Source organism: Drosophila albomicans, chromosome X (assembly GCF_009650485.2).
Source record: "Drosophila albomicans strain 15112-1751.03 chromosome X, ASM965048v2, whole genome shotgun sequence".
Lineage (NCBI taxonomy): Eukaryota > Metazoa > Arthropoda > Insecta > Diptera > Drosophilidae > Drosophila > Drosophila albomicans.
In genome coordinates this window covers 14,136,444-14,157,879 of record NC_047627.2, presented here as the reverse complement: position 1 = coordinate 14,157,879, position 21,436 = coordinate 14,136,444, and the positions used below count along the sequence as shown (strand labels likewise).

The 21,436-nt window shown below is 44.7% G+C and overlaps 5 protein-coding genes across 5 annotated transcripts; 2 read left to right on the top strand and 3 right to left on the bottom strand.

Moving 5' to 3' along the window:
* Positions 1-222: 222 nt before the first annotated feature.
* LOC117564256 (gamma-tubulin complex component 3-like) lies at positions 223-4,116 on the bottom strand. Its single transcript, XM_034242962.2, has 5 exons — positions 3,713-4,116; positions 3,462-3,646; positions 2,219-3,398; positions 1,649-2,163; positions 223-1,591 (listed from the first exon to the last, which is right to left on the bottom strand). The coding sequence occupies exons 1-5, from the start codon at positions 3,846-3,848 to the stop codon at positions 881-883; spliced, it is 2,727 nt and encodes a 908-aa protein (XP_034098853.1). The 5' UTR covers positions 3,849-4,116; the 3' UTR covers positions 223-880.
* Positions 4,117-4,552: 436 nt separating this feature from the next.
* Positions 4,553-7,535, top strand: LOC117578182 (aladin). Its single transcript, XM_034263495.2, has 4 exons — positions 4,553-5,016; positions 5,074-5,361; positions 5,421-5,794; positions 7,110-7,535. The coding sequence occupies exons 1-4, from the start codon at positions 4,610-4,612 to the stop codon at positions 7,454-7,456; spliced, it is 1,416 nt and encodes a 471-aa protein (XP_034119386.1). The 5' UTR covers positions 4,553-4,609; the 3' UTR covers positions 7,457-7,535.
* Positions 7,536-7,635: 100 nt separating this feature from the next.
* LOC117578181 (maestro heat-like repeat-containing protein family member 1) lies at positions 7,636-17,998 on the bottom strand. Its single transcript, XM_034263494.2, has 8 exons — positions 17,119-17,998; positions 14,911-15,088; positions 12,377-14,838; positions 11,314-11,962; positions 10,319-10,790; positions 9,002-10,090; positions 8,169-8,271; positions 7,636-8,102 (listed from the first exon to the last, which is right to left on the bottom strand). Exons 1-8 carry the CDS (start codon positions 17,252-17,254, stop codon positions 7,960-7,962), a joined length of 5,232 nt encoding a protein of 1,743 aa, XP_034119385.1. The 5' UTR covers positions 17,255-17,998; the 3' UTR covers positions 7,636-7,959.
* Positions 17,999-18,185: 187 nt separating this feature from the next.
* On the top strand, positions 18,186-19,071 carry LOC117578184 (mitochondrial import inner membrane translocase subunit Tim29). Its single transcript, XM_034263497.2, has 2 exons — positions 18,186-18,310; positions 18,380-19,071. The coding sequence occupies exon 2, from the start codon at positions 18,389-18,391 to the stop codon at positions 18,962-18,964; it is 576 nt and encodes a 191-aa protein (XP_034119388.1). The 5' UTR covers positions 18,186-18,310; positions 18,380-18,388; the 3' UTR covers positions 18,965-19,071.
* Positions 19,072-19,106: 35 nt separating this feature from the next.
* On the bottom strand, positions 19,107-20,641 carry LOC117578183 (alanyl-tRNA editing protein Aarsd1-B). Its single transcript, XM_034263496.2, has 3 exons — positions 20,494-20,641; positions 19,657-20,438; positions 19,107-19,596 (listed from the first exon to the last, which is right to left on the bottom strand). The coding sequence occupies exons 1-3, from the start codon at positions 20,530-20,532 to the stop codon at positions 19,107-19,109; spliced, it is 1,311 nt and encodes a 436-aa protein (XP_034119387.1). The 5' UTR covers positions 20,533-20,641.
* Positions 20,642-21,436: the final 795 nt, after the last annotated feature.

Sequence of the window (21,436 nt, the reverse complement as noted above, 5' to 3'; positions counted from 1 at the left end):
GTCATATTCATCGTTAGCGGCTATCGATTACACTTTGCGATAGTCGACTGTTTAAATTATCGCGCATTCAAATGCGACCACCGAATTGAATTAAATTTTCAAGTAGATAACAAGATTAATTCATTATTGCATTTTAATGCATTTGCAAATCGTTTTACAAACAATCATAGTGGCATAAGGCAAGACATTATTTTATTTGCTTAGCATAACTTGTGAAATTCGTTTCAATAACAATTTTTCTTTATTTAGAATTAGTTGAGGTTGCTCTTAAAGTAGTAACATTTAAAATCGCGTTTCCATTGCATATGGCAAAACATTGTATAATATATATGACATTCATTTGCTTAAAATTGGCTCTTGCGCCATTAGTTTCAATAATTTAACAAAATGAAATTGGCATTAACAATTAATGGCAGAAAAGCTTACACAATAATTGGGTTTTGGGGGAAAAAAAGCATGCAAGTCTTTTCAATAAAGGAATTGATTTTGGTTGGTGTTCAATGTGATTAATAAATACGATTCGAGTTAGAAATAATACATAAATCTAGAAATATCTATGTAAACATATTTTCGATGGCAACGCTTTGCGCTGACACAAAAAAAAAAGAAAAAAAAAACAGGGAAATCGAAATGTTCATAAATTGCTTAATACTGCCTCGACTTGGACTCGCCACGGTTCCCAAAAATAAATGGCAAATTGTGCTACACGTAACTTGCTTCTAAACTAGGTAAATAAATTACATTATGATTAGAGAATCTCGCAGCAAGTCGAAGCTATGTAACTTTTGTGGTATACTAAATAATTGTGCTTGTTTTGTTCTTCATCTAATTGTTGGCACTGGGAAGCAGCGTTTGTTCTTCGACACCTAAACGGGGCAACCTATAATTGTGGCGCCATGCTATATCTACCCGTTGAATGACTCTTTGTATGGCCATTCACATTGCTCATGCGCATGTGCTCAAATGTCAGCGGTTTGCTGAGATTTGTGTCGCGCTTCTTGTAATACTCGTTAAAGTCCAGCCGTGTGCCAAACAGCTGCAGATTGGGATCCGTGCTAGAGTTGAGGGCCAGCAAAAAGCCACCCACCGCCTTGCCATATATCGACGATGTGTCCTCGAGTGTGTGACAGAATGTCATGACCTTTTGCTCGAAGATTTTACGCTCCTGATCACGTTCCATTTTCTGCACCGTTGTCAAACCAAAACGACCGCTTTGCTCCGATTCGGCAATGATTTTGGCCATTTCCTTGCGGGCATTCAGTTCGGTGAAACAATCGTCGTAGAACTGTGCTTGTATGTTCACCAAACTGATGATCGTATCGTACACTACACCCAGATGGCTTTCCTTGTTCGTCGAATCCTTCACAAAGCAACCAATGCTAATCGCCTGCAAGAACTTCGAATGCGCATCCAATATGTCATCCAAGGCGGTTGCCTCTTGCATTCGCTTTTGTAATTCCACCCAGTTGCATTCGATGACCTCGAAGTGCACATAATATTGCATCTGGTGGACGAAGTGCATGATCTCGGCCGTAAACAGATTCAATCTGTATGTGGCTTTGCCAATTTCATTGTTGAGTGCGCGCAATGCCTGTGAAAAAGATATTAGTAAGTTCAATTTGATATTGGATATGCTTCGAAATATTACCTTAGCATTGCCCATTTGCTCCTTCCAGATGTTGGTGGAGAGCACAAACTCCATGTGCTTCATGCGCCACAGCGGCTTAAAGAGTGTCTTATACGTGGGCATCGCTGGTTCCAGCATCGTGGCCAACGGACCACGCACCGTGTACTGCAGCGAGATCACATCCCAGCCGCAATCACCCGGATACGGTGTCTTGACAACCACATCCAAGTGATTGAGGATCTCGGGATCATCGTACTGGGCATTTGTGCCACGCAAAGCGGCATCGAGCATGGCCGATAAATCATGCGAGTAAATATCCGACCCGAGCTTGACCAGCTCATCCTTGATGTTCTCGATGAAGATGGTCGCAAAGTCGCCTTGACCGAGCAGCAGATAGCGCCGCATTCCCTGCAGATGCACGAGCAGCTTGTGCGGCCCCACCATGATGTCCAGCACATGTTTCGATGTTTGTGCGTAGCACGTCTCGATGGCCGCATGCCAAGTGGTATCCGGCACAAAGGCAAAGATGTGCGAAACTGTTGGCCAAACAAATTAGTTAAAGTATACTATAAACACTATTCTCTATCCTACCTTGATTGTCGATGATGTGCTTCAACTCCTTGCGCCCCTTGACAGCCTCTTCGATCTTGCAGATTTCGCGCAGAAAATTAATGCACTTGCCCGTCTTCAGTATTTTGTCGGCCAACTCGTGCGAGATGAAGCTGGGAATCATGCTCAAGCGTAGGCGAAACTTGTCGTGCCACAAACGATCGGCGCCCACTTCGGCCAGTGATTCGACAAAGAACTCACCATGGTTATCCTCGATGCCACCCTCAAGCATCCACTTGGAGATCATGTGCACGAGCGGCACACAGCAAACACTCAACAGATCATTGGCCAGCTTATCCAACATGGGATTGCCATTGTTCAGGAAGCCATAGACGACGGAGGCAAGTTCACCGCCCTTGCGCAACTGACACGCATTCGAGATCTTGGTCAGCCATTGCATGCGCTGCAATGGACGCATATACCATGTGATCAGCTTCATCAGTGTCAGCGGTGCCTGCTGACGCTGCTGCAACCAATCCAAATCACTGTTCGCATAGTCTGTCAGCTGGCCAAGGCGATGCCGCTTCACCACATCCAACAGCTGCGCCACCTGACCATGATAATCATTCAGCTCCTCCTTCAGCCTGGACATGAAGGCGTAACCCATGCTGCCCATGGCATTGTAACCCGTCGAGCTGTTCGAGTACTTCTTCACCTGATCGTGATAGTAACCGAGCTCGGCGAGACGCAATAGCAGGCTACTTTGGCCACTCGACAGTTGTTTGGCATGTGCGGCATCCAGTTTGAAGCGTCCCGTGACCACATCCTTCTTCAGATACTTGCCCTGCACCCCGATGAACGAGTAGATGGCATTCTGCACAATATCATCGCCCACATCGATATTCTGCTGCTTCGCCAGCTCAAGCATATAGTTGGGTATCGGCTGTTGGCCCAAGGCCACGCTCGCTTGTGTTGGATCATAGCTGATGGTGTTGCCGCTGCTGTTACTGTTGCTGGTGCCGCTGCTGTTGCCATTTGAGTTGCCATTTCTAAGACCATTTCCATTGCCATTGTGTTGGCTTGAGGATTGCAGTGAGGATTTGCTGCTGTGGGGTGGGAGCAACAGTGAGCCATCGCCCAGCAACAGCTGCAGCTGTGAGTCATCTTGCACGCTGCACAGCAGCAGATTGGCCAACATGTCTCGGACACGCTGCTCATTAATCTGTGCAAAGCAATAAGTGTCAGTAAAATCTAATTGTGGCATTCAAACTCACTTCACACTCACTGATTCGGTGGCGTCGTTATATTGCTCATAAAAGATTTGACCAGGCTGCTGTTGACCACCAGTTGACCTCGCATTCATAGCCTGCATAATCTTCTGCAGACATTCGTTCTCCGATTTAGGCAACTGTTTGTTGAAGGCATTGGGGCACATGGCAATGAATTGCACCGCATTGGACACGAAGGCGTCTGCAAACATTTTGAAATTAATATCAGCATGCTAGAATTAATCACTCGTTAAGTCGATTATTTTACCCAAGTTATCCAGCGAATCTTTACCATCGATGAACTCATTGAAATTGGGCAACAAACTCTTGATGTCTTTATGCTTGCTATGATTATTGTTGCTGCTGCTGCTGCTGCAGCTGGTGAATTTGCTATGCTGTGACATGTTTGAAGCAATCAAATTATTTATTTATTGCGCGCCTTTTTTTTTTGTTGTTGTTTAGAGCGTTGGCGACAACTGCTCTGGAAATTGGCGGATTATCGAGCTGCTCGGCCGCTTTTGCACTTGCTGACGATTTGTGGCAATTCTCATGCTATAAATGACACTTGGATCGCGTTTGTCGTCATCAACAAATGGCATAAATGTTGCTATTTTGATGATAATAACAAAAAGCCTTTGTTTGTGTGCGTCTCATACAAAATGAAAACTAAAAATGGCGATAAATTTGCAAACCAGGGCTGCAGCATTTGTACGATATGCAAATTATCGCTGTTCCGCGGCTTGCTGTTAGAGTCATCGAAATGTCGAACATTTAAATGTTGGACCTTAATTTTAGAGTTGAACATAACTGTTGAGTTAGTGCCTTGATATGACACAGTATAATGCATTTGATGCTTTTAATGAACATTTCAACTAAAATTAGTTTTTTACAAGTTGATATGTCGAGTTGCGAAGGTTATCGAAACAGCTGTTGTCGAACACGCTATGATAGACGTTAAATTTAAATTTATTTATTCATAAAGAGTTCAAATATTACAGTTGAAATTATATAGGTTAACATTGAATTAAATTGATGTTTACCTAATAATGTTAAGTTAACATCTGATGTTAGATTTGCAAATTATCGATACACATCGAATATCGTTCGATATGTGTGAGATTGTCACATCGCTTAGCCGGCTGCGTGCAGTGCACAAAATATTTAAATGGCATCGTTGAGTAATTTAAAGCAATGTCACAAATTCAACTCGCCCACAAGTGGTGGGCGCAATTATAACTATGTCGCCGAGTTGGACAATTATCCAGTTATCAACCTGAAGCCAGAACTAAGCGGCACAACGTTCTCACAACGCTTCACAGCAGCACAAAGTTTCATACCGGACGAAAGCGAAAGCGTGCCAAAGCGCATTACGCGGGCATTTTTCGATGGCGGCTTCTTGGAGTCCCTGGCCGAGGCGCGCAGCCCAAGGACGCGTGAACAAATGCCAATGATTAGCCGAACAGCGGACTGCATTGCCGATCTGCTGGAACGCTACAATTCCCTGCAATTGAATCTGTGTCCCCACAAAGGCGAATTGAATGCGGAGCGCATTGCACAATATGTGGAAACAAGGTGAGTTTGTCTTCATGTTTATCTCAGCCCACACTCCTAAATGCAATTTCAACGTAGAGACTGGATAAATAGCGCTATCCGCTGCATGGCCTGGCACTGTGATCTCTTTAAATTAGCAATCGCCGGCGTTGACGATATGGTGCGCATCTATATGCGGCGAATAGACAACAATGGACAGCCCTTGGTGCTCAAGAGTCCCGCCCAGACGCAGATCACGTGCATGGCCTGGCGTCCGATGTGCCCCTTTGAGCTGGTCGTGGGCTGCCAGCAGGGTTTGTGCTTCTGGACCATTGATGGCAATTTGCATTTGGGGCGCATCACGAATCCCAGCCTAGTTTTGAAACAGTATGTTCGACATGATACCGATAAGCTCCATTACTTAACTGTAACACTTTAACTTCCAGTCCAAACAAAGTGCCCATTAGCACGCTGCAGTGGTCGCAGGATGGCACACTGCTGGCCACCGGTTCCATTGCTGATCCTGATATACTCATCTGGCAGATAGACAATGGCAGCATGCTGCCGCTGCGTCGCATTGGTCCGCCTGGCTCGCTGCTCAAGTGGTCGCCGGACAACGAATGGCTCTTTGCCAGCACCGTGGGTCGTGTGTTTCGTGTGTGGAAGTGCAACGAGCGCTGGACAACGGATCGTTGGGTGTGCAACGAGGGCAATGTGCAGGCCGCCTGCTGGTCACCCTGCGGTCGCTTTCTGCTCTTCGCCAGCACCGCCGAACCCATCCTGTATCGCATAGAATTCGTACAGCTGCTGCTGGGACCCAGTAAGTAATCGATAGCAAGGGCAAAGATTAGACTGAGTTACTACGGGCACAATTGGCAAGCGGTGTTTGTGCCTTGAGTCTCGCATAATCACTGCGCCAAACTCTTGTTGTGCATTGTGCCCCAGAGCAAAGAGGGTATGCAACAGGTAGACGGCTGCTTGAAGCCCACAGACCGTCTGTATAATGCTGCCCACAACTAAATAATAAGAAATTTGAAGATTATTATTAAGTAAGATTGTTATTAAGTATTTATTAAGTCAGCTGTATTTGTATTAGATAGTAATAGGTTACGGAGAATCGGATATCCCTAGGAGGGCGGATCATGGACCAGTGGAGGTCCAGTATAACTTGGCTTCGTCTTAAAAGTCGCACAGTATGGATGATGGATGCTAAAGCCAGCAACATCGTTAGTGGTAGATGTTAAACGTCAAGAAGATCGTTTAGTCACTGCGATTCAACGTATTTCAGCAGGAGTCAGAATAACATACATAGAGGAGATTCTCCAGTGTTTGCACTGGACATACTCAGAGAAGATGCTCCAGTGTTTCCTCAACTCTGGAATCAAGCATTAACGAACTGTGGGTTAATTGGTTAAGTCTATGTTTATTGAAGCACACAACATGATGAGACAGACTAGCTGTCATAGCTCTGACTTCATCAAGAATATAACTTACAAGAATATTATTAGTATAGTTTATAATACTCGCTGACTACTTTTTGATAAAACTGCAAATGTGGCAAAAGGTGATTATCTTAAGTAATAAGACCACTTCTTGATTGATTGCCAAAGATAATTATACGAGTTATCTTCTATGCTTGCAATTATAAAAGTAAAGTATAAAGTAAACTATTCCACCTCATTAGAATAAAATAATTGCACTGATTATTATAGACTTATGCAATCTGCTAATACTTAAGTATCATAATGTGACTCTCTGACTACGTCAAGAATAGAACTCGTTAGCGTATTATTAGTATAGTTTATAATAATAATAAGATTTCTTGATAAAACTACAAATGTAGCAAAATATCATTATGCTGCTCCTACTTGAACATGAGTTATCTCTTAAGCTTGCAAGTAGAAGTGCATAGTAAACTATTTTATCTCATTAGAATTATGTAATAACACTGATTACTATAGAGTTATGCAATCTGTAAGAGTATTATTCGATAAAAAGATCATTATGCTGCTTCCATTTGAGTTATCTCTTATGCTTGCAAGTAGAAAAGTACTGTCCTATATACTGTAATATTATGTCTGATTACTGATTACATTTAAAACTTATACTTCTACTTCTTATACTCCCACTCGCAGCGAAGGGCTCCGATGACAAGGAAGTGGTGCCCGTGGCGGATCTGAATGCCATTCCCTTGGATGGCAGCAACACCAATCTCATTGGCGGCGCCGTGCAGCAGCTAGCCTGGGATCCACATGGCAAATTCCTGGCCATCACATTCCGTTCGACAAATGCGATTGCCATATTTCGGACATTCATACAGAAGTTTGGACTGCAAATATCCGTGGGCTATTATCTGTTGGGTGACACGCCCACTGAGTATCCCAGCTATGTTTGCTTCCAGCCGCTGAACAGGGAAAACAATCGAACGGTGTTGGCCATTGGCTGGTCAACTGGTCGCATACAGTTTCATGCTTTGGAATGATTCGAGTTGATTTTAATATTTATTTTTTTTGGTTTTCTTGCATATAAGCGTGTTAATAAAGGTACACAAATTACAATAATTATTGGAATTAAGGGGAGGAAATAACAAATCGCCGACATAATTGACGTTTGATACGATGATCAACAGTGATTATTGTACAATTAAGCTGGGGCAGCAACGACACTATATATAATAAATATAATATGCATGTGAACATATATTGTATAACGATTTGCATAAATGCAATAATTAAATATATATATATGTGTATATGTAGTTAATATACGAGTAACAGAGTTGAAATATTTTCACGGTTATCATACAACATAATAAGGATACAGTTACGAACAGGCTACGCCCCCACACGAATGCCCAGCAGCGTAGGCAGGATCACATTAGGATAAATACTAAATATAATGTTTGATGTAATAATAATAGATGACTCTCTCTTTCTCTCTTGTTTTTTGGTCCCCCTTTCACTCTTCTCTTGCTGTTGTCGCCTTTTAAACGTCTCCAAAGAAGTAGCCCAATGCTTGGGCAGCACGCATACGCACCGTGGCCTGCTCATCCTTCAGCAACACGGCAATCTTGCTGGCCACCGACTCGGTCTGTGCATTGCGCTCATTTAGGAAATTGTGCAAGATGCCTGCAATTGAATGTTGAATACAGTTTAGTGTTCAATTATCTTGTACCTTTTATTTATAATACTTACCGATGACGATGGCTGCACTGCCGCGCACCTCGGGCCATTGGCTGCGCAGCTTGGGCAGGCACGAGTCGATAAAGTCCTGCGTGTGCTCCGTCAGCTCCAAGCACTGCAAACACAGAGATGAACAGTACTTGAGTAATGTAGCTTAATGTTGAACATTTTTGGTTTTTAACATTCAACTTAATAGAATTTGAAAGATTAATATAGGCAATAATCGTATATTTAACAAACCAAATGACAGTATTCTATTAACTCTTAATACTTAATTCCTTTGCATGTTACTATATACAATGAAAATCGAATTTAAACATAACTGTCTTATGCTTAGAGCAACTAAAGCTAAGATTAAGTTAGGCACATTTCTTTAAGAGTGCAGTTTTGATTTCGCTATAGTTTTTGATTTAAAAGATGCGAGTTTGTTTTACATTACAAGGCACAATCTCAATTATAAAAGTGGTTCGTGGTGCACATAGCACATAATTTTAAACAAGGTGAAAGGTGTTTAAAATAAAAAAGAGATCAAGTTCGATTCAGAGTTCCTGATCCCTTCCAACTCTAAGATAAGTGATCTCGTTTCATTATACAAATTATAAAAAGTGTTTCGTGCTGCTCGGGAATGTTAAAATTAAGTTAAGCATAAATAAAAATGAGGTCGAGTTGGGTTCAGAGTTCTTGATTGCGCTCATCATGGTAATCTCATGCTTAGCACGAATTACAAACACAGTGAGCACGTTAGACTTTGCTCAGTTTAGCCAAATATTAAAGTAGCGTTTAGTATTTACACTAGGTTATAAATTAATTTGTAATCTATGCTTTAATAGACTTTGCTCACTTACAATCACTTTGACAAACTCGACCACGAAGCTGTTGTACTGCAGCTGCTCGGTGTCCACGCTGAGCTGCTGCTCGGCCATCTCGTTGACGCGCACAGCGCGGAGCAGGCGACAGACACGCCTCAAGGTTCCCTTGCAGGCGGTTGCGATGCTCGGGTCGCTCTCGCTGAGGTGCAAGAGGAGGGGAAACAGATTGGCCAAGAGCTGTTCACGCAGCGCCTCCATCGATGAGGTGGGCGAACTGTTGCCATCGTCATGCTTCGACTCGCACAGATCGCCAAACAAGATGATCGCCGCCTCGCGCATCTCCATCGAGTAGCTGCCGAAGAACGGCCGAATGCGTATGGCCAGCGACACGTGGAACGGCTCGACTCGATCGCTGGGCAACGCTTGAAGAATGCGCGACAAGCCGCGCATGCTCTCCAGCGGTATATTGATCAAGCAATCGCCCACCGTATCGTCGACGCCCTTGAGGAGCGCCTGAATGGCCATCTCCGAGTAGCGTGGCGCCTCCAGTTCCCCCAACTGTCCCACATAGCCCATGCCCTGCAGACTCAGGCCACGCACCACGGCATTAGGATCGCTCAGCGCTGCGCCCAAGTGCAGCATAATCGTGGCGGCCAGATCGCCGCACGGCTTCAGCGGCACCAGCCGCGAGTAGAGACCCACGGCTGCCACACGTTGCCCGTCGTGGGGCGAGGCAACGTATTTGCTCAACACGTTGATCAGCTGCCGCATCGCCGGACTGTTCAGCTGCAGTTGATGCGTTAGTCCAATGGCCATCGGGGTGAGCAGTTCGATGTAGCTATGCCAATCGGTGCTGCTGGCCAGCGATGTGTTCACCGTCAGCACTGTGGCGATCTGCTCCATTTCCAGATTGTTGAGGAACGCCTGAAAGGTTTCCAGCGCGATTTGGCAGGGATTCAGCTTGACCAGCTCTTTGTTCGGCACAAAGCCAAACTTGCTCGCCGCCTTCCCTGGCTGGCTGGGACTTATGGGAGCACCGACGGGCATCGGCGGTCCCAGATTTGTGTAGCTGGAGAGCGAGGTCAGCAGCATGCAAAACATCTCCGCAAAGCGCGCTTCCAATTGCTGCAAGAAAATTAAGAAAAGAAGGCACGTTAGCAACCATTTGATATATGTACATATGTATGGGTAATTTTCTACCGAAAATGTTAAAAGTGAAAAATTGTATATTAAACAATTTCGACTATGAATAAAGATGAATCTTACAGCTCTTGATTTACACTTTAATTAGACTTTGGAAATATTTTTTGATAGCTAATCGACACCTTTCTACTGTCTTTGTGGCTTACTTACATCGTGTATATCCTTGCAGGGCAGCATCTCGTGCAGCGCACAAAAGATGGCAAACGGCGGCACACTGGCCAATCTCTGACGATCCGTTTGCTGACTTTCGGCCGGTTCGGCCAGACTAGCGCCACTCAGCAGCTGGAGGAAATTGTCGAGCATGAGGCCCGTCAAGTCGGGATCATTGCACACCAGATGCCAGTACTCGACCAGATGTTCGTCGTAGGGCAGCGGCTGTTGCAACATTTCGGCGCACACCAGCTTCGGATGGTGTTTGGTCAGGGCAACGAGCGCCTTAAGTACACCCGATTTGGCACGCGGTGCATCGCAGAGCTGCAGTGCGACGAGGCTGCCCTTGACCAAGTCGGGAATGGCGTGGAACAGTTCCGATCCCTTTTGCTGTATAAAGAACTTGAGCACAACGCTCGCACCAATTGTGGAGCTTTGCTCTGGATCCCGCAGCGATTGCAACAGCGTTTTACTACAAGAGAGATGGAGAGAAGTTGATTGATTAATTATTAGCGTTAGAAGGCTGCAATTTATACACACACTATTATAGATCTTTCAAATTGTATAGCATTGAACCACATTTAGCGAAGAAGTTTCGAGTTACAATCGTCAGAATCATTTGGAAATTAGTGAAGTTTTTAACGCACAGTTAAAATGGTAAGAGCTAGGAGACTAAATTTTCTACACATTGCTTAATTATTGAGAAAGCCGTAAAGATTATCTGTAATAGATTTTCTTTCTTTTTTTTCAATTGCTTTGTCGTAATTCATTCACTGAATAAACGAATCAGCAAGAATCATGTGGAAATCAGTGATAGCTTAACTGGTAAGAGCTAAGAGGCTGCAATTTGTACACGACATAGTTTACGAATTTTGAATTACCAACTTTAATTATCTAAAATCACTAATTAAAAACTAGCACAACATCACAACGAAAGAGAGGACAATAGATTTGTGAAATATAGAGCGAGAGAGCGATAAAGAAATACTGCTTACCAGAACTGCAAATACTGAAAACTAGAGATGCGTTGCGCTATGATCTTGGCAATGTCGCCAGCCAGATTGTAGATTTGCTTGGGCTCATCGGTGATGATGTGCTCCTTGATCGATTCGATCTCCTTCAGCCATTCGGCGCTGCTGTCGATGCTAGCAATCGTCAGTGTCTCATAGATGCAGGCAATTTCCAATGTCTTTTGCAATATGTCCACCGATACTTGACGCACAGTGCCATTCGAGTCGATGCAACGTGGCACAATTTTGCCCAGCATTTGTCCGGTTTGATTGAACTTTGAGGGCGCTTCCAAGCCTCCAATTCTCATAGATTTAATGTACACTTCGAGCGTATTATTAAGCACATGGCTGGCACAGATCCGCACCTCAGAGTTCTTGTCGCGCATCCAGCACTCGAGGATGCCAATGATCAGATCGAGGGTCGATGGCGATGGATCCAATTCGACAATGACACGAACGAGCGCGTTCAGCTGTGGCAGCGATTCGTTCAGATGCTTGGCGAGGAAACTGTTGTGCTCGTCCTCCTCCTGTGATTCGAATTTCATCTTGAGTTGCTTTGCGCAGCCAAAGAAGTTTTTGCAGGCGATTTCGAAGATGACGCTGCCGTCGACGCCCTCCAAACTGTCGCTGCCGCCTGCAAAGATCGAAAGAAATTCATTTAATATGATTTAATAGTTATGACGAATAGAAACACTCGTTATTTGTAGTAGTCTGTGCGCAGATTGTGCTACTCGTTATAGCAAAGAGAACTTCATTACTAAGTTAGGTACAAATGTAAATTATTATTGACTCGTTCTTTGAAGACTCGTTGAAAATGCTTGTTGTCTACAAATTAAGCATACTCGCTACAAATGTAGAGAATGTCAAAGATTTATTAAGTTATCCCTACTCGTCACTAAGCAATATAATACATTGCCTTAATTTCTGTACTCGCTAACATATTGCTTAAATTCGTTTGCTTATGTTTCTACTCGCTACAACTGTAAATACACTCGCTATCTACATTGCCTACTCGTTACTCTTTACTCGCTAAGCGCTTTGCACTCACCAATGCGTATGAAATCGGTGCCGAGTTTCAGGATCGTTGGCAGCAGCGGCAAATCGTGGAACGGCGACTCGATGGGTATGCTGAACACAGTGTCCATGATCTGTTTGCGATGCTTGAGCGGAGCGGGCAATTGTTCTTTGGTCACAATTAGCTGATTGCAGATGCTAAGCAGCGTTTGCAGAATGGCCGACATAATCGTTTGATCCTTGTGCCCCGCCAACTGGATCATCAGAAAGTTGAGCATGGCATCGTCAAGATGCTGCAGCGATTGCAACGGATCCGCCTCGTCCATGATGCGGCCAAAGGCCTTCACCACGAGCAGATTGCTCTTGTAGTTCTCCAACTCCTTGTGCGTGTCCTTGATGAAGTGCAGATTGCTAAAGAAACCCGTCGAATGCTTGCGTCCACCCATCTGCGCCAGCTCCGACAATTTCTTGATGACATGCGCCAAATGCTGGCGCGCAATGTAGCCCAAGGCCCGGGCGCAGGGTTCAATGCGACGCTCGTACTCGGCATGCTTCACATGCTTGTCGAGACGCTCCTGACGCGCCGTCGTCACAATCAGATCGATCTTCGTATGGATGCAAGCGACATCCGTTACCTGGCAGAGCGTCAGGGCAACTGCCTGGAGGAGCATTCCACGCTCGGAGCTCAGCTCGGGCAGCTGCCACTCGATGTGGGGCATCTGCATGGGATACAAATACATTTGATCGGCCAGTTTACTGGCCAAACGTTGAGCGAATTGCTCGTCGCGTGTGTTGAGAAATTCATTTGTTTCGAGCACAAAATCATGCAGCTGCTGTAGATAATTAGCCGGCTGATTGATGTGCAGCAGCATGTCGGAGATGCGACGCTCCCACAGCTCCTCGAGGGCGGGATTCAGCTGCGGATGATAGTACTTGAGGAAGCTGAGTATGTTTGATGCCCGCTTGATGCACTGCTGATTTCCGAGCAGCGCCAAGCACCGGGCATAGATGCTCTCCGCACTCGGCACAATCACCTTGCCACGCTTCACCATCAATCCCCCGCCAGGCCGCTCCTCAACGCTGCCAGCAGCGTCACCGGCAGCTGGCGAGGATTGCAATGCTGCATTCGGTTGCTCATCGTCGCTGGCAATGTCGTATTCAATGTGCGGCGATTTGGCAAAGAGACTGGCCAGGCACTTGGCCAAATTCCCACAGATATCCGTGTAGTCGAGCAGCAGAAAATAGTTGAGCAGCTCACGCTTGAGCAGATCATCCAATGTGCCCACCGTCGAGGCGAGCATAAACAACGTATTCTCGCAGCTAACCACCAGCGTGGCATGCTCCTCCAGTGTCCCATGCTCCTGGCTGATTTTGCTGTACTTGCAGCTGTGTCGCACCACAAACCACACGAACTCCTTGTCGCGTATCAGCGACTTTTGAGCCAGGGCCACAATTGTCTTAAGGAGCGTGAGCTTCATTTTAACGCTTCGCTCGGCGAGTATCAATTGCTTCAGACACTCGATGAGCGACTGCACCCGGGACTCGATTTGCACGGCGCACGCGTTGAGCAGATGCGTCAGTATCAACAGCGATTTGATGCGTTCCCTTTCGCTGTTGTTGCGCAGATGGATGAGCAGTGTGTCCATTATTTTGCCAGCATAATTCCCGGCGAGCAGATGAAAGCAACGCAACACCTCGTAGTGTCCCTTCACAGTTTGGGGTTTCTCGTAGTCCGGATAGACGCAGACGAGGTCGAAGAGATGCGTGATCAGCGCATCGATGACGCCATCCAACACTTGAGCGTGCAGCTGGAGATTCGTTTTGAGCACCGAGCACAGAAACTGTGTGACCGCATTGCGATCCACACTGCGACGATACAGAGCCAATATTTGCGGAACCAGACGCGGCGCCTGATCCAATATGCGATCGGTAGGCAGCAGCGGATACATGCTGGACAGAGCTTGGAGGATCTCCATGCACACTTTGATCTCGCGCGAGTGCAGCCATTGGTTGAAGAGCACATCGTAGGCCACACTGATCTCGGTGGCACAATTTGCCGCCGCCTTTGCCTCGCCCTTGGGCGTATTTGTGCCATGCTCTAGCAGCGCTTCGCTGAAACGTCCAATCGCATACGCATACGCGAGCTTCACATGATCCTGCTTGATGCCACCCAAGTGGGGCAGACAGCGAGCCAGGATCGTCTTGATGTGCGGCACCAAACCCGCTGTGTTCGCCAACGCCAGCTGGCCGAGGCATTGCATCAGCATAAAGTGTGGCACGCTGCCCGCTGGACCGCTGTGCGCCTGCAGCATCTCCACGACGAGCGTGCAATCCTTGCCGCGTCCAATGGCAACGAGTATGTGCAACGCCGGATTCTGTATTAGCGGCACATGCTGATCCACGCTACGTGTCAGCTCCTCGAGGGCGAGCAGTATCAGTTTCTCGTTCGCCGCCGTTGGCAGCGATGTCTCTCCGCGGACCACGCGATGAATGCAGCTAGAAGTGTGACACACATACAAATTAGTCATTAGGAAAATCCCCTTTAAGAAGCATGCGATTGTGACTTACTCCAAGAGCATAGCTACAGTTTGTTCGTTTAGCTTCGCGTTCTGGGCGCGATATTCAGTCAAAATTTTTGTGGCACGCTCTGGATGCGTCTCCAGTATCTTTACGATCGCCAGCTGCATCGCCTGACGCACTTGCTCGTCCTTGTCCTGCAGACTATCGAATATGTTGTGCAATGCGCCTAAGGGAAGAAGAATGAGGAAATTAACAAGTTGCAATTGAGTGAAATATATAGATATTTTCTTAAAGTACTACAACTATCTGAAAATAGCAGAGCAGAACAGGTCAAAGCAGAGCAAGAGGAAGAATAATGAGGAAATAACAAGTTGCAATTAAGTGAAATATATAGATATTTTCTTAAAGTACTTTCAACTGAAAACAGACTTCAGCCTATTATCCTGTTGTGCAACTCGCCTAGGGGCCAAGGCAGGACAAGAGCAAGAATAATGAGGAAATTAACAAGTTGCAATTAAGCGAATTATAGATATTTTCAATAGCACTGATTTAAAGTACTTTCAACTAAGTGAAAACTGACTTCAGCAGATTATCCTGTTGTGGAGCCAAAGCAGAACAAGAGGAAGAATAATGAGAAAATTAGCAAGTTGCAATTAAGTGAAATATGCTGATAGTTTCTTTAAAGTACTTTTAACTATGTATCTGAAAATAGACTTCAGTTAGTTGATATCGTCAGTAAATGATTCTCCAAACATGTCTATAGAGTACTATTTAAGAAAAGAGAGTTTAAATGGAATAACATAAATGGGAAACATTTTTCTTTTACAAAAGTGCTTTATATATATATATTTTCATATTCTTCTTCTTAAAAGTAAAATATTTATAGTGGCGAGCAAAATTGAGTTTATCGTCATGATTATGACTAAAGTTTAAGTTTAATGTACAGCTCAAAAAAAGAAATAAGGAGAGATCTTGGTGAACTGGAAATGTCGTTTACAAAGAAAAATGGTTTGTGGGATTCACATATTCTTAATGAATATAATTTGCTATACTATAAGATTTATATTTCATAAATGAGTGGGGAATTATAATTCAAATTAGAAGCCAATTAAGAAATAACGATATAAAGAACATCATATAAAATATTTTTGGAATCAAAGATAATTACAAATAAATCGTTATTCCTTATTCAAGAACTGTGAAATATCATATGATAATCAACATTAAAAAAGTGCAGTTAAGGTAACTGTGAGTCGAGTAGACTCGCAGAAACGCTATCGCAATTTAAGTAGTTTATAGCAAAATTAAATAATTGTTTTTTTTTTGTTTGTTGGTCTTTTAATATTTGCTACCATAGATAATTGCTATCAGCTGGCTTTGATAACTATCACATAATTTTCTAACGAGTTGCAAAATATATATAAAAAAAAGTGAGGAAAGAGAAACCTCTTTGTTCAAAATGAAGCAAAAGATTCAGTGAGAGAGAGAGAGGGAGAGGAAGGCAACAATAGGGGGAGGCAAAGGCAAGCAGCCAGCGTTTCTGCTAATCTGAAAATACATTTTGGTTTTGGTGGGAGGAGGTTTCGCATCATCAATATGAGCATTAGCATTAGCATTGGCATTCACATTGTGGAGGTGGGGCGATAAATGTATCGCTTGTCCATTCATCAGCCACACACAGAGCGCGGCTCAAAGTCAAGTGGTGTGTGCATGTGTGTGTGTGCGTGTAGAACAATTGCAAGCATTAGAGGACTACAAAAATAGCTCAATCAACAGGTCACACTTACACACACACACATACACACTCAAGCATGTCCTCGCTATTGCGTAGATGCGTAAGCGTGTGTGTGTGTTTTATACAAAGCCTTTTAAGCTAATGCGTAGTTTTATTTATAGCGAGCAAAAGGAGCCTGCGACTGGAATTGGAGTTGGGAACAGTCGCCTGGCGCCAGTCGCGCACTCCACGGTGACCTGATTAAAGCTCGCTGTGCGGGTGCTGATAAAACTCACAAACACACACATACATTCGCTCATATGTACGTGCATATGTATATGTGTGTGCGAATGAGACACAGCAAAACGCCCAGACAAAAGTGGACACGCATATACTTGTGTTTACATATGCATGACTAGATGTATCGAGTGGTGTGTCACACACACACACATATACACACGTCCACTTGCAATATTATATTTTTAATTTTATTATATTTTGTTTGCTTGATATTGTAACTGTATATTTTGCATGTACGATACCTTCGAGAACTGTTGGTTTATCGGCATTTGCTGCTGCTCCCGCTGCTGCTGTCGACGTCCCCGTTGACGCTGCAGCTGCGCCGCCTGCAGTCGCTGCCGATGCATTGGCTGATGGACTGCGCTGCCGTTGATCCATCTTTTTTGTGGAATTGCGTGTTCTCTTCCACTTCTCCAGTTTGACTGCGATATATTGTATATTTGTCGTCTGTTTGTTGATTGGATTTGATTTGTTATTGCTTTTTGCAATTTCAATTTCACAATTTTGCGCGTTGCAGGCGTCAACGTCGACGTCAACGGCTCAGCCTCCGTTGCCGTCTCAGCTGTGAGCAACAAGTTTCGACTGCTGTTGCTATTGGCAAATCTCTTTTTTTTTATGTATTTCTTATTTGTTTTGTTAAGGCTTCTTTTGCGTTTTCACTGAAGCATAACAATTATGCTTGCATCTATAACTGAACAATAGCAGCAACAACAACGACACCGCAAAAATAAACAAAACGCCTCCGCTAGCGTTGTTGTTACCCCGTCGTGCCGCAACTACGAAATGCGACCGTTCAGACCCAAATGACGTTTTTGATAAAACAAAAAATACAAATACAAATTCGTTTTTCGTGGTTGGCTCGTCGCCGTCGTTGTTATTGTGTTGTTGTTGTTGTCCAAACCGCGCAGCGCAGTTGATTCGTTTCGATTTGTAGATTTTGCGTGTGTGTGCTGTGTGGTGTGCATGAATCAGATGGCGACGCTGACGCGACGTCGACGACACGCGCGATTGATTTCAACACAATGGAAATCAAAACATACTGCAAAGTGCATTTGTTTTGAGTGTTGTGCTGTGCTTTATGCAATTTGCTTTTACGATGCGCGCGGGCAGCGCCGTTGCCCCAAAACAACTCTGTGTAATTGTCATTGATATCGATACCCTTTGAGTATGTACAAAGCATCGATAGCAATAAAAGCTTCCAATCAATCGTTGTGCCGCATCTGCATACATTGGTGAACATATAAATTATATTTATATTTTAAAATATGAAATATTTATATTTTCTTTTAACAAATGCTTATATCATTAAATTAACTGATTCGATGCATCGATCCCTGCCTTGCAAAGCACGCCTATCGATAGTTACTGCGCTCAGCTGCTTGTCATAAATATCGACAATGCTTTCGATTATTAGTCTGTTGTGCTAGTAAAAACGTACGTACACTTTTTTATGGGAAATTTTTGTTTTCGTTGCATAAACATCAATTAAAAACTCTATTCAAGTGCCGGAAAATGCGTTTACTGCGTGTGGGCGATCGACTGAGTGCATTGCGTGTGCGCATCGAGGAGAAATTCACTCTGCCCGAACGCTTCAAAGGCACTGTCGTCGAGAAGTGGACAAATTACTGGAAAGGCTTGTTGCGTGATTACGGCGAAGTGGGCGCCGGTGTTGTGAAAGAATCCTATGCGAATCCCAAGAAAGCATTGGCCTATGGCACCGGAGTGCTCACGCTCTACCTGGCCGCACGCAATAATCCCGATGAGGCGGCGTTTATGACGCTATTGCGTAAACAAACAAATCGCATGGTCACATTGCCTCCAGATCAACAGAATCCTGACTCTGCCAACTATCTGACGATGCTGGAGCGTGCGGTTAACCAGAAAAAATTGCGACTGCTCTCGTTGGGCATCTGCACACTGATGTGGGTGGATCTGTATGACGAGGACGATTGCACGTATCCGGCAGTCTGTGAATACACCTCGGTGGGATTGTTGAATTTCCATCAGCGCATCATCGATGTGGGCTGCTGGAATGAGTTTTGGCGTCTCAAGCACAAGATGCGCAACTACGACATCAACTATCTGTGACGAGGTGATGACGATTTTCATCATCATCATCAAACATTTGTTTTTCTTCGTTAACACTCGCTCGCTGCCTTTAGTTTTTATGTGTAATATAAATTGTACAACAGTTATATATGTATGTGTTATATGTTTTATATGTTCCATCTTAGGATGCACTCGCTGGCTCCACCGCTGTCGCTGCCTTCTTGGGCTTGTAATGTGCCTCGAGCAGCGCTGTGCATTCCTCGATCTTGGCCAAATTGTTGATTTTACCCTGGAAATTGTTCTCTTTGCCATTGCCTTTGCCCTCGAGCAGTTCGAGGAATTTGGGACCCATCTCCTGCACTACAGCAGGATCACCACGCAACACCATGTGTCCCTTGGCCGAACTGCCCGCTGCGACGCCCTCGGAGACAGTGAGAAAGTAGAGAATGTCTTCGGGCGCATTGCGCAGCAGTGTGTTGATAAAATCCACTTCGATGCCGTCGCGACGATGCAGAGCAAAGTACTTGGGACGCTGTGCCTTAGGCAGTTCCTCCAAACGTTCCGCCTCGGCTGTGGCAAAGTCCTTGAGCAGCAGCTGAAACGACTTGCGTGTGCTCTTCACATTCTGCTGCAGCTTTTGCACTAGCTCCAAGTGCTGCGAGGCGCCGCCTCTGTGGAGGAGACTGTGTTAAAACTGAATTTAATTGAACCACGATTGGTGGCAGACTCACTTGAGTGCCGCTGTCAGTTGCTGTTCGCGTTGGAAGACCTCGCCCAGCTTGCGCAGCGCACGCTCACCGACCACAAAGTGGACGTGGACGTTTGTCTTCACCTTCTCGGCGTAGAGCAGCTTGATGCACTGTAGCTGCGACAGATTGGTGACGTGGGTGCCACAGCACATGTTCGACTCGATGCCAGCGATGCGCACAACACGCGCCAAACCCTCATGATCCTTGGGCAATCCACGCGGCGCCCGTGCATCCTGAAACTCTAGCGCTGTGGCCGGATCGACGAGCACAACGCTGACTTCGCGTCCCTCGCGTATCAGATCGTTGGCCTGACGCTCAATTAGGTCTAGCGACTCGCGACTGATCAGATGCGGTGTGCTCAGCTGTATATGCGAGACACTCTGGCCGAGATTCCAAGATGTGGTATCGTATTTGAATTCACGATCGAAGAGCGCCGTTATCAAATGCTGCCCCGAATGCTGTTGCATGTGATCAAGACGGCGCGACCAGTCGAGCTGCTGTTGCACCTCGCTGCCCTCCTCGAAACTGCCCGGTGACTCCACAAAGTGCACCGCTGTGCTGCCCTTGCGTTGCACGCTGCGCACTTGATGGCCATTGATGGTGCCGTAGTCACAGGGCTGACCGCCACCCTCGGGGAACAGTATTGTGTCCTCACAGATCACATTGAAGCCGCGCAGCTGACGTGTCTCTCCGTTGTTGCTGTTGTCATCGTCGGCCTTCCAGTCCAGTGTCGCAAAATCGCACGAGACGATTGTTGTCTTGAACTGCAACAGGGATTTGTAATGTGTGATGATGGAGTGGTTTTATTATGGTTTCTACCTGCTTGAGGAAACTGTCTTCCTGGCACTTGAATACCATGTTGTCGGTTGTAGTTTCAATTGCGTTGTGTCTATGTGCTTGGGTTAATTATGAAATCGTTTTTGGCAAACGTTGTAAACTTTACAGCGCCATCAGCTGGTGAGCAACAACAAACTGTGCGCCGATTGTCAATGCATTTATATATCGATAGTGGCATATCGATTTTGCTTCGCAAATAATAATTAATCATTCAAATTAATTGTGTCCATTTTATGTGATTGATACCTTTTTAAATATAATTTACATTTAATTAGGTTTATTAAAATGTGAGTTTAAATAATTAAACAACGCCGCAGAAGCTTTACCGATTTTTGCTATAAAAATACTTAAAAGTACAAGAGGTGCTTTTCGAAATTTTCGATACTTATCTATTCATATCGTTTTTTCAAATTCGCTTTTTTTTAATCAATATTTAATATCAAAATTTTCTAACGGAAGTCCGATCAGTGGGCGGCTCACACTCAAATAGAGCCAAAAGGTGTTATATTGTTTAAAATGAAGCGCTTTATTGTTCATGTTTTGCAAATATATCAATATACCAATTGAAACTAGTAATTGGCATTTTGTGGTCACACTTGAATAAAACAGTTATAATGCAAAAATCCTGCAAGTGAACGCCATTAAAGTGAAGTGAATTGAAAAAAAAGCAGCATTATTATATGTGAGTCATATTTTCGTTTAATTTTAAGTGCAGTGTTAATATCTTAAGTTAGTGCTCGCGAATTTTTAAAATTGCAACCGTTACACACACATACATCTGTTTAACAGCTGGCCTAATTTGTTGCTGGCCCCTTCGCTGCTTCGGCCTTTATGTTTACTTTAAGCATTTCATTGATAACCCCAGTTGCCTCCCGAGCCCCGCAATGATGCATGCCATTGCCATCCTTTTTCGAACTGTCGGTTC

What these genes read in the sequence shown, in the direction of transcription:
- LOC117578184 (XM_034263497.2), top strand. Translation starts at nt 18,389, where the DNA reads ATGCGTTTACTGCGTGTGGGCGATCGACTGAGTGCATTGCGTGTGCGC.
- LOC117578181 (XM_034263494.2), bottom strand. Translation starts at nt 17,254, where the DNA reads ATGGATCAACGGCAGCGCAGTCCATCAGCCAATGCATCGGCAGCGACT. An exon ending in TTTCAGTATTTGCAGTTCTG is followed by an intron (nt 10,791 to 11,313) that starts GTAAGCAGTATT and finishes TCTCTCTTGTAG; the next exon opens with TAAAACGCTGTTGCAATCGC. An exon ending in TCGAGTTTGTCAAAGTGATT is followed by an intron (nt 8,272 to 9,001) that starts GTAAGTGAGCAA and finishes CTGTGTTTGCAG; the next exon opens with TGCTTGGAGCTGACGGAGCA.
- LOC117564256 (XM_034242962.2), bottom strand. Translation starts at nt 3,848, where the DNA reads ATGTCACAGCATAGCAAATTCACCAGCTGCAGCAGCAGCAGCAGCAAC. An exon ending in ATAACGACGCCACCGAATCA is followed by an intron (nt 3,399 to 3,461) that starts GTGAGTGTGAAG and finishes TGCTTTGCACAG; the next exon opens with ATTAATGAGCAGCGTGTCCG. An exon ending in GCACATCATCGACAATCAAG is followed by an intron (nt 2,164 to 2,218) that starts GTAGGATAGAGA and finishes TTTGGCCAACAG; the next exon opens with TTTCGCACATCTTTGCCTTT.
- LOC117578182 (XM_034263495.2), top strand. Translation starts at nt 4,610, where the DNA reads ATGGCATCGTTGAGTAATTTAAAGCAATGTCACAAATTCAACTCGCCC. An exon ending in CCCAGCCTAGTTTTGAAACA is followed by an intron (nt 5,362 to 5,420) that starts GTATGTTCGACA and finishes TTTAACTTCCAG; the next exon opens with TCCAAACAAAGTGCCCATTA. An exon ending in ACAGCTGCTGCTGGGACCCA is followed by an intron (nt 5,795 to 7,109) that starts GTAAGTAATCGA and finishes TCCCACTCGCAG; the next exon opens with CGAAGGGCTCCGATGACAAG.
- LOC117578183 (XM_034263496.2), bottom strand. Translation starts at nt 20,532, where the DNA reads ATGGTATTCAAGTGCCAGGAAGACAGTTTCCTCAAGCAG. An exon ending in AAGACAGTTTCCTCAAGCAG is followed by an intron (nt 20,439 to 20,493) that starts GTAGAAACCATA and finishes TCCCTGTTGCAG; the next exon opens with TTCAAGACAACAATCGTCTC. An exon ending in CAACTGACAGCGGCACTCAA is followed by an intron (nt 19,597 to 19,656) that starts GTGAGTCTGCCA and finishes TCTCCTCCACAG; the next exon opens with AGGCGGCGCCTCGCAGCACT.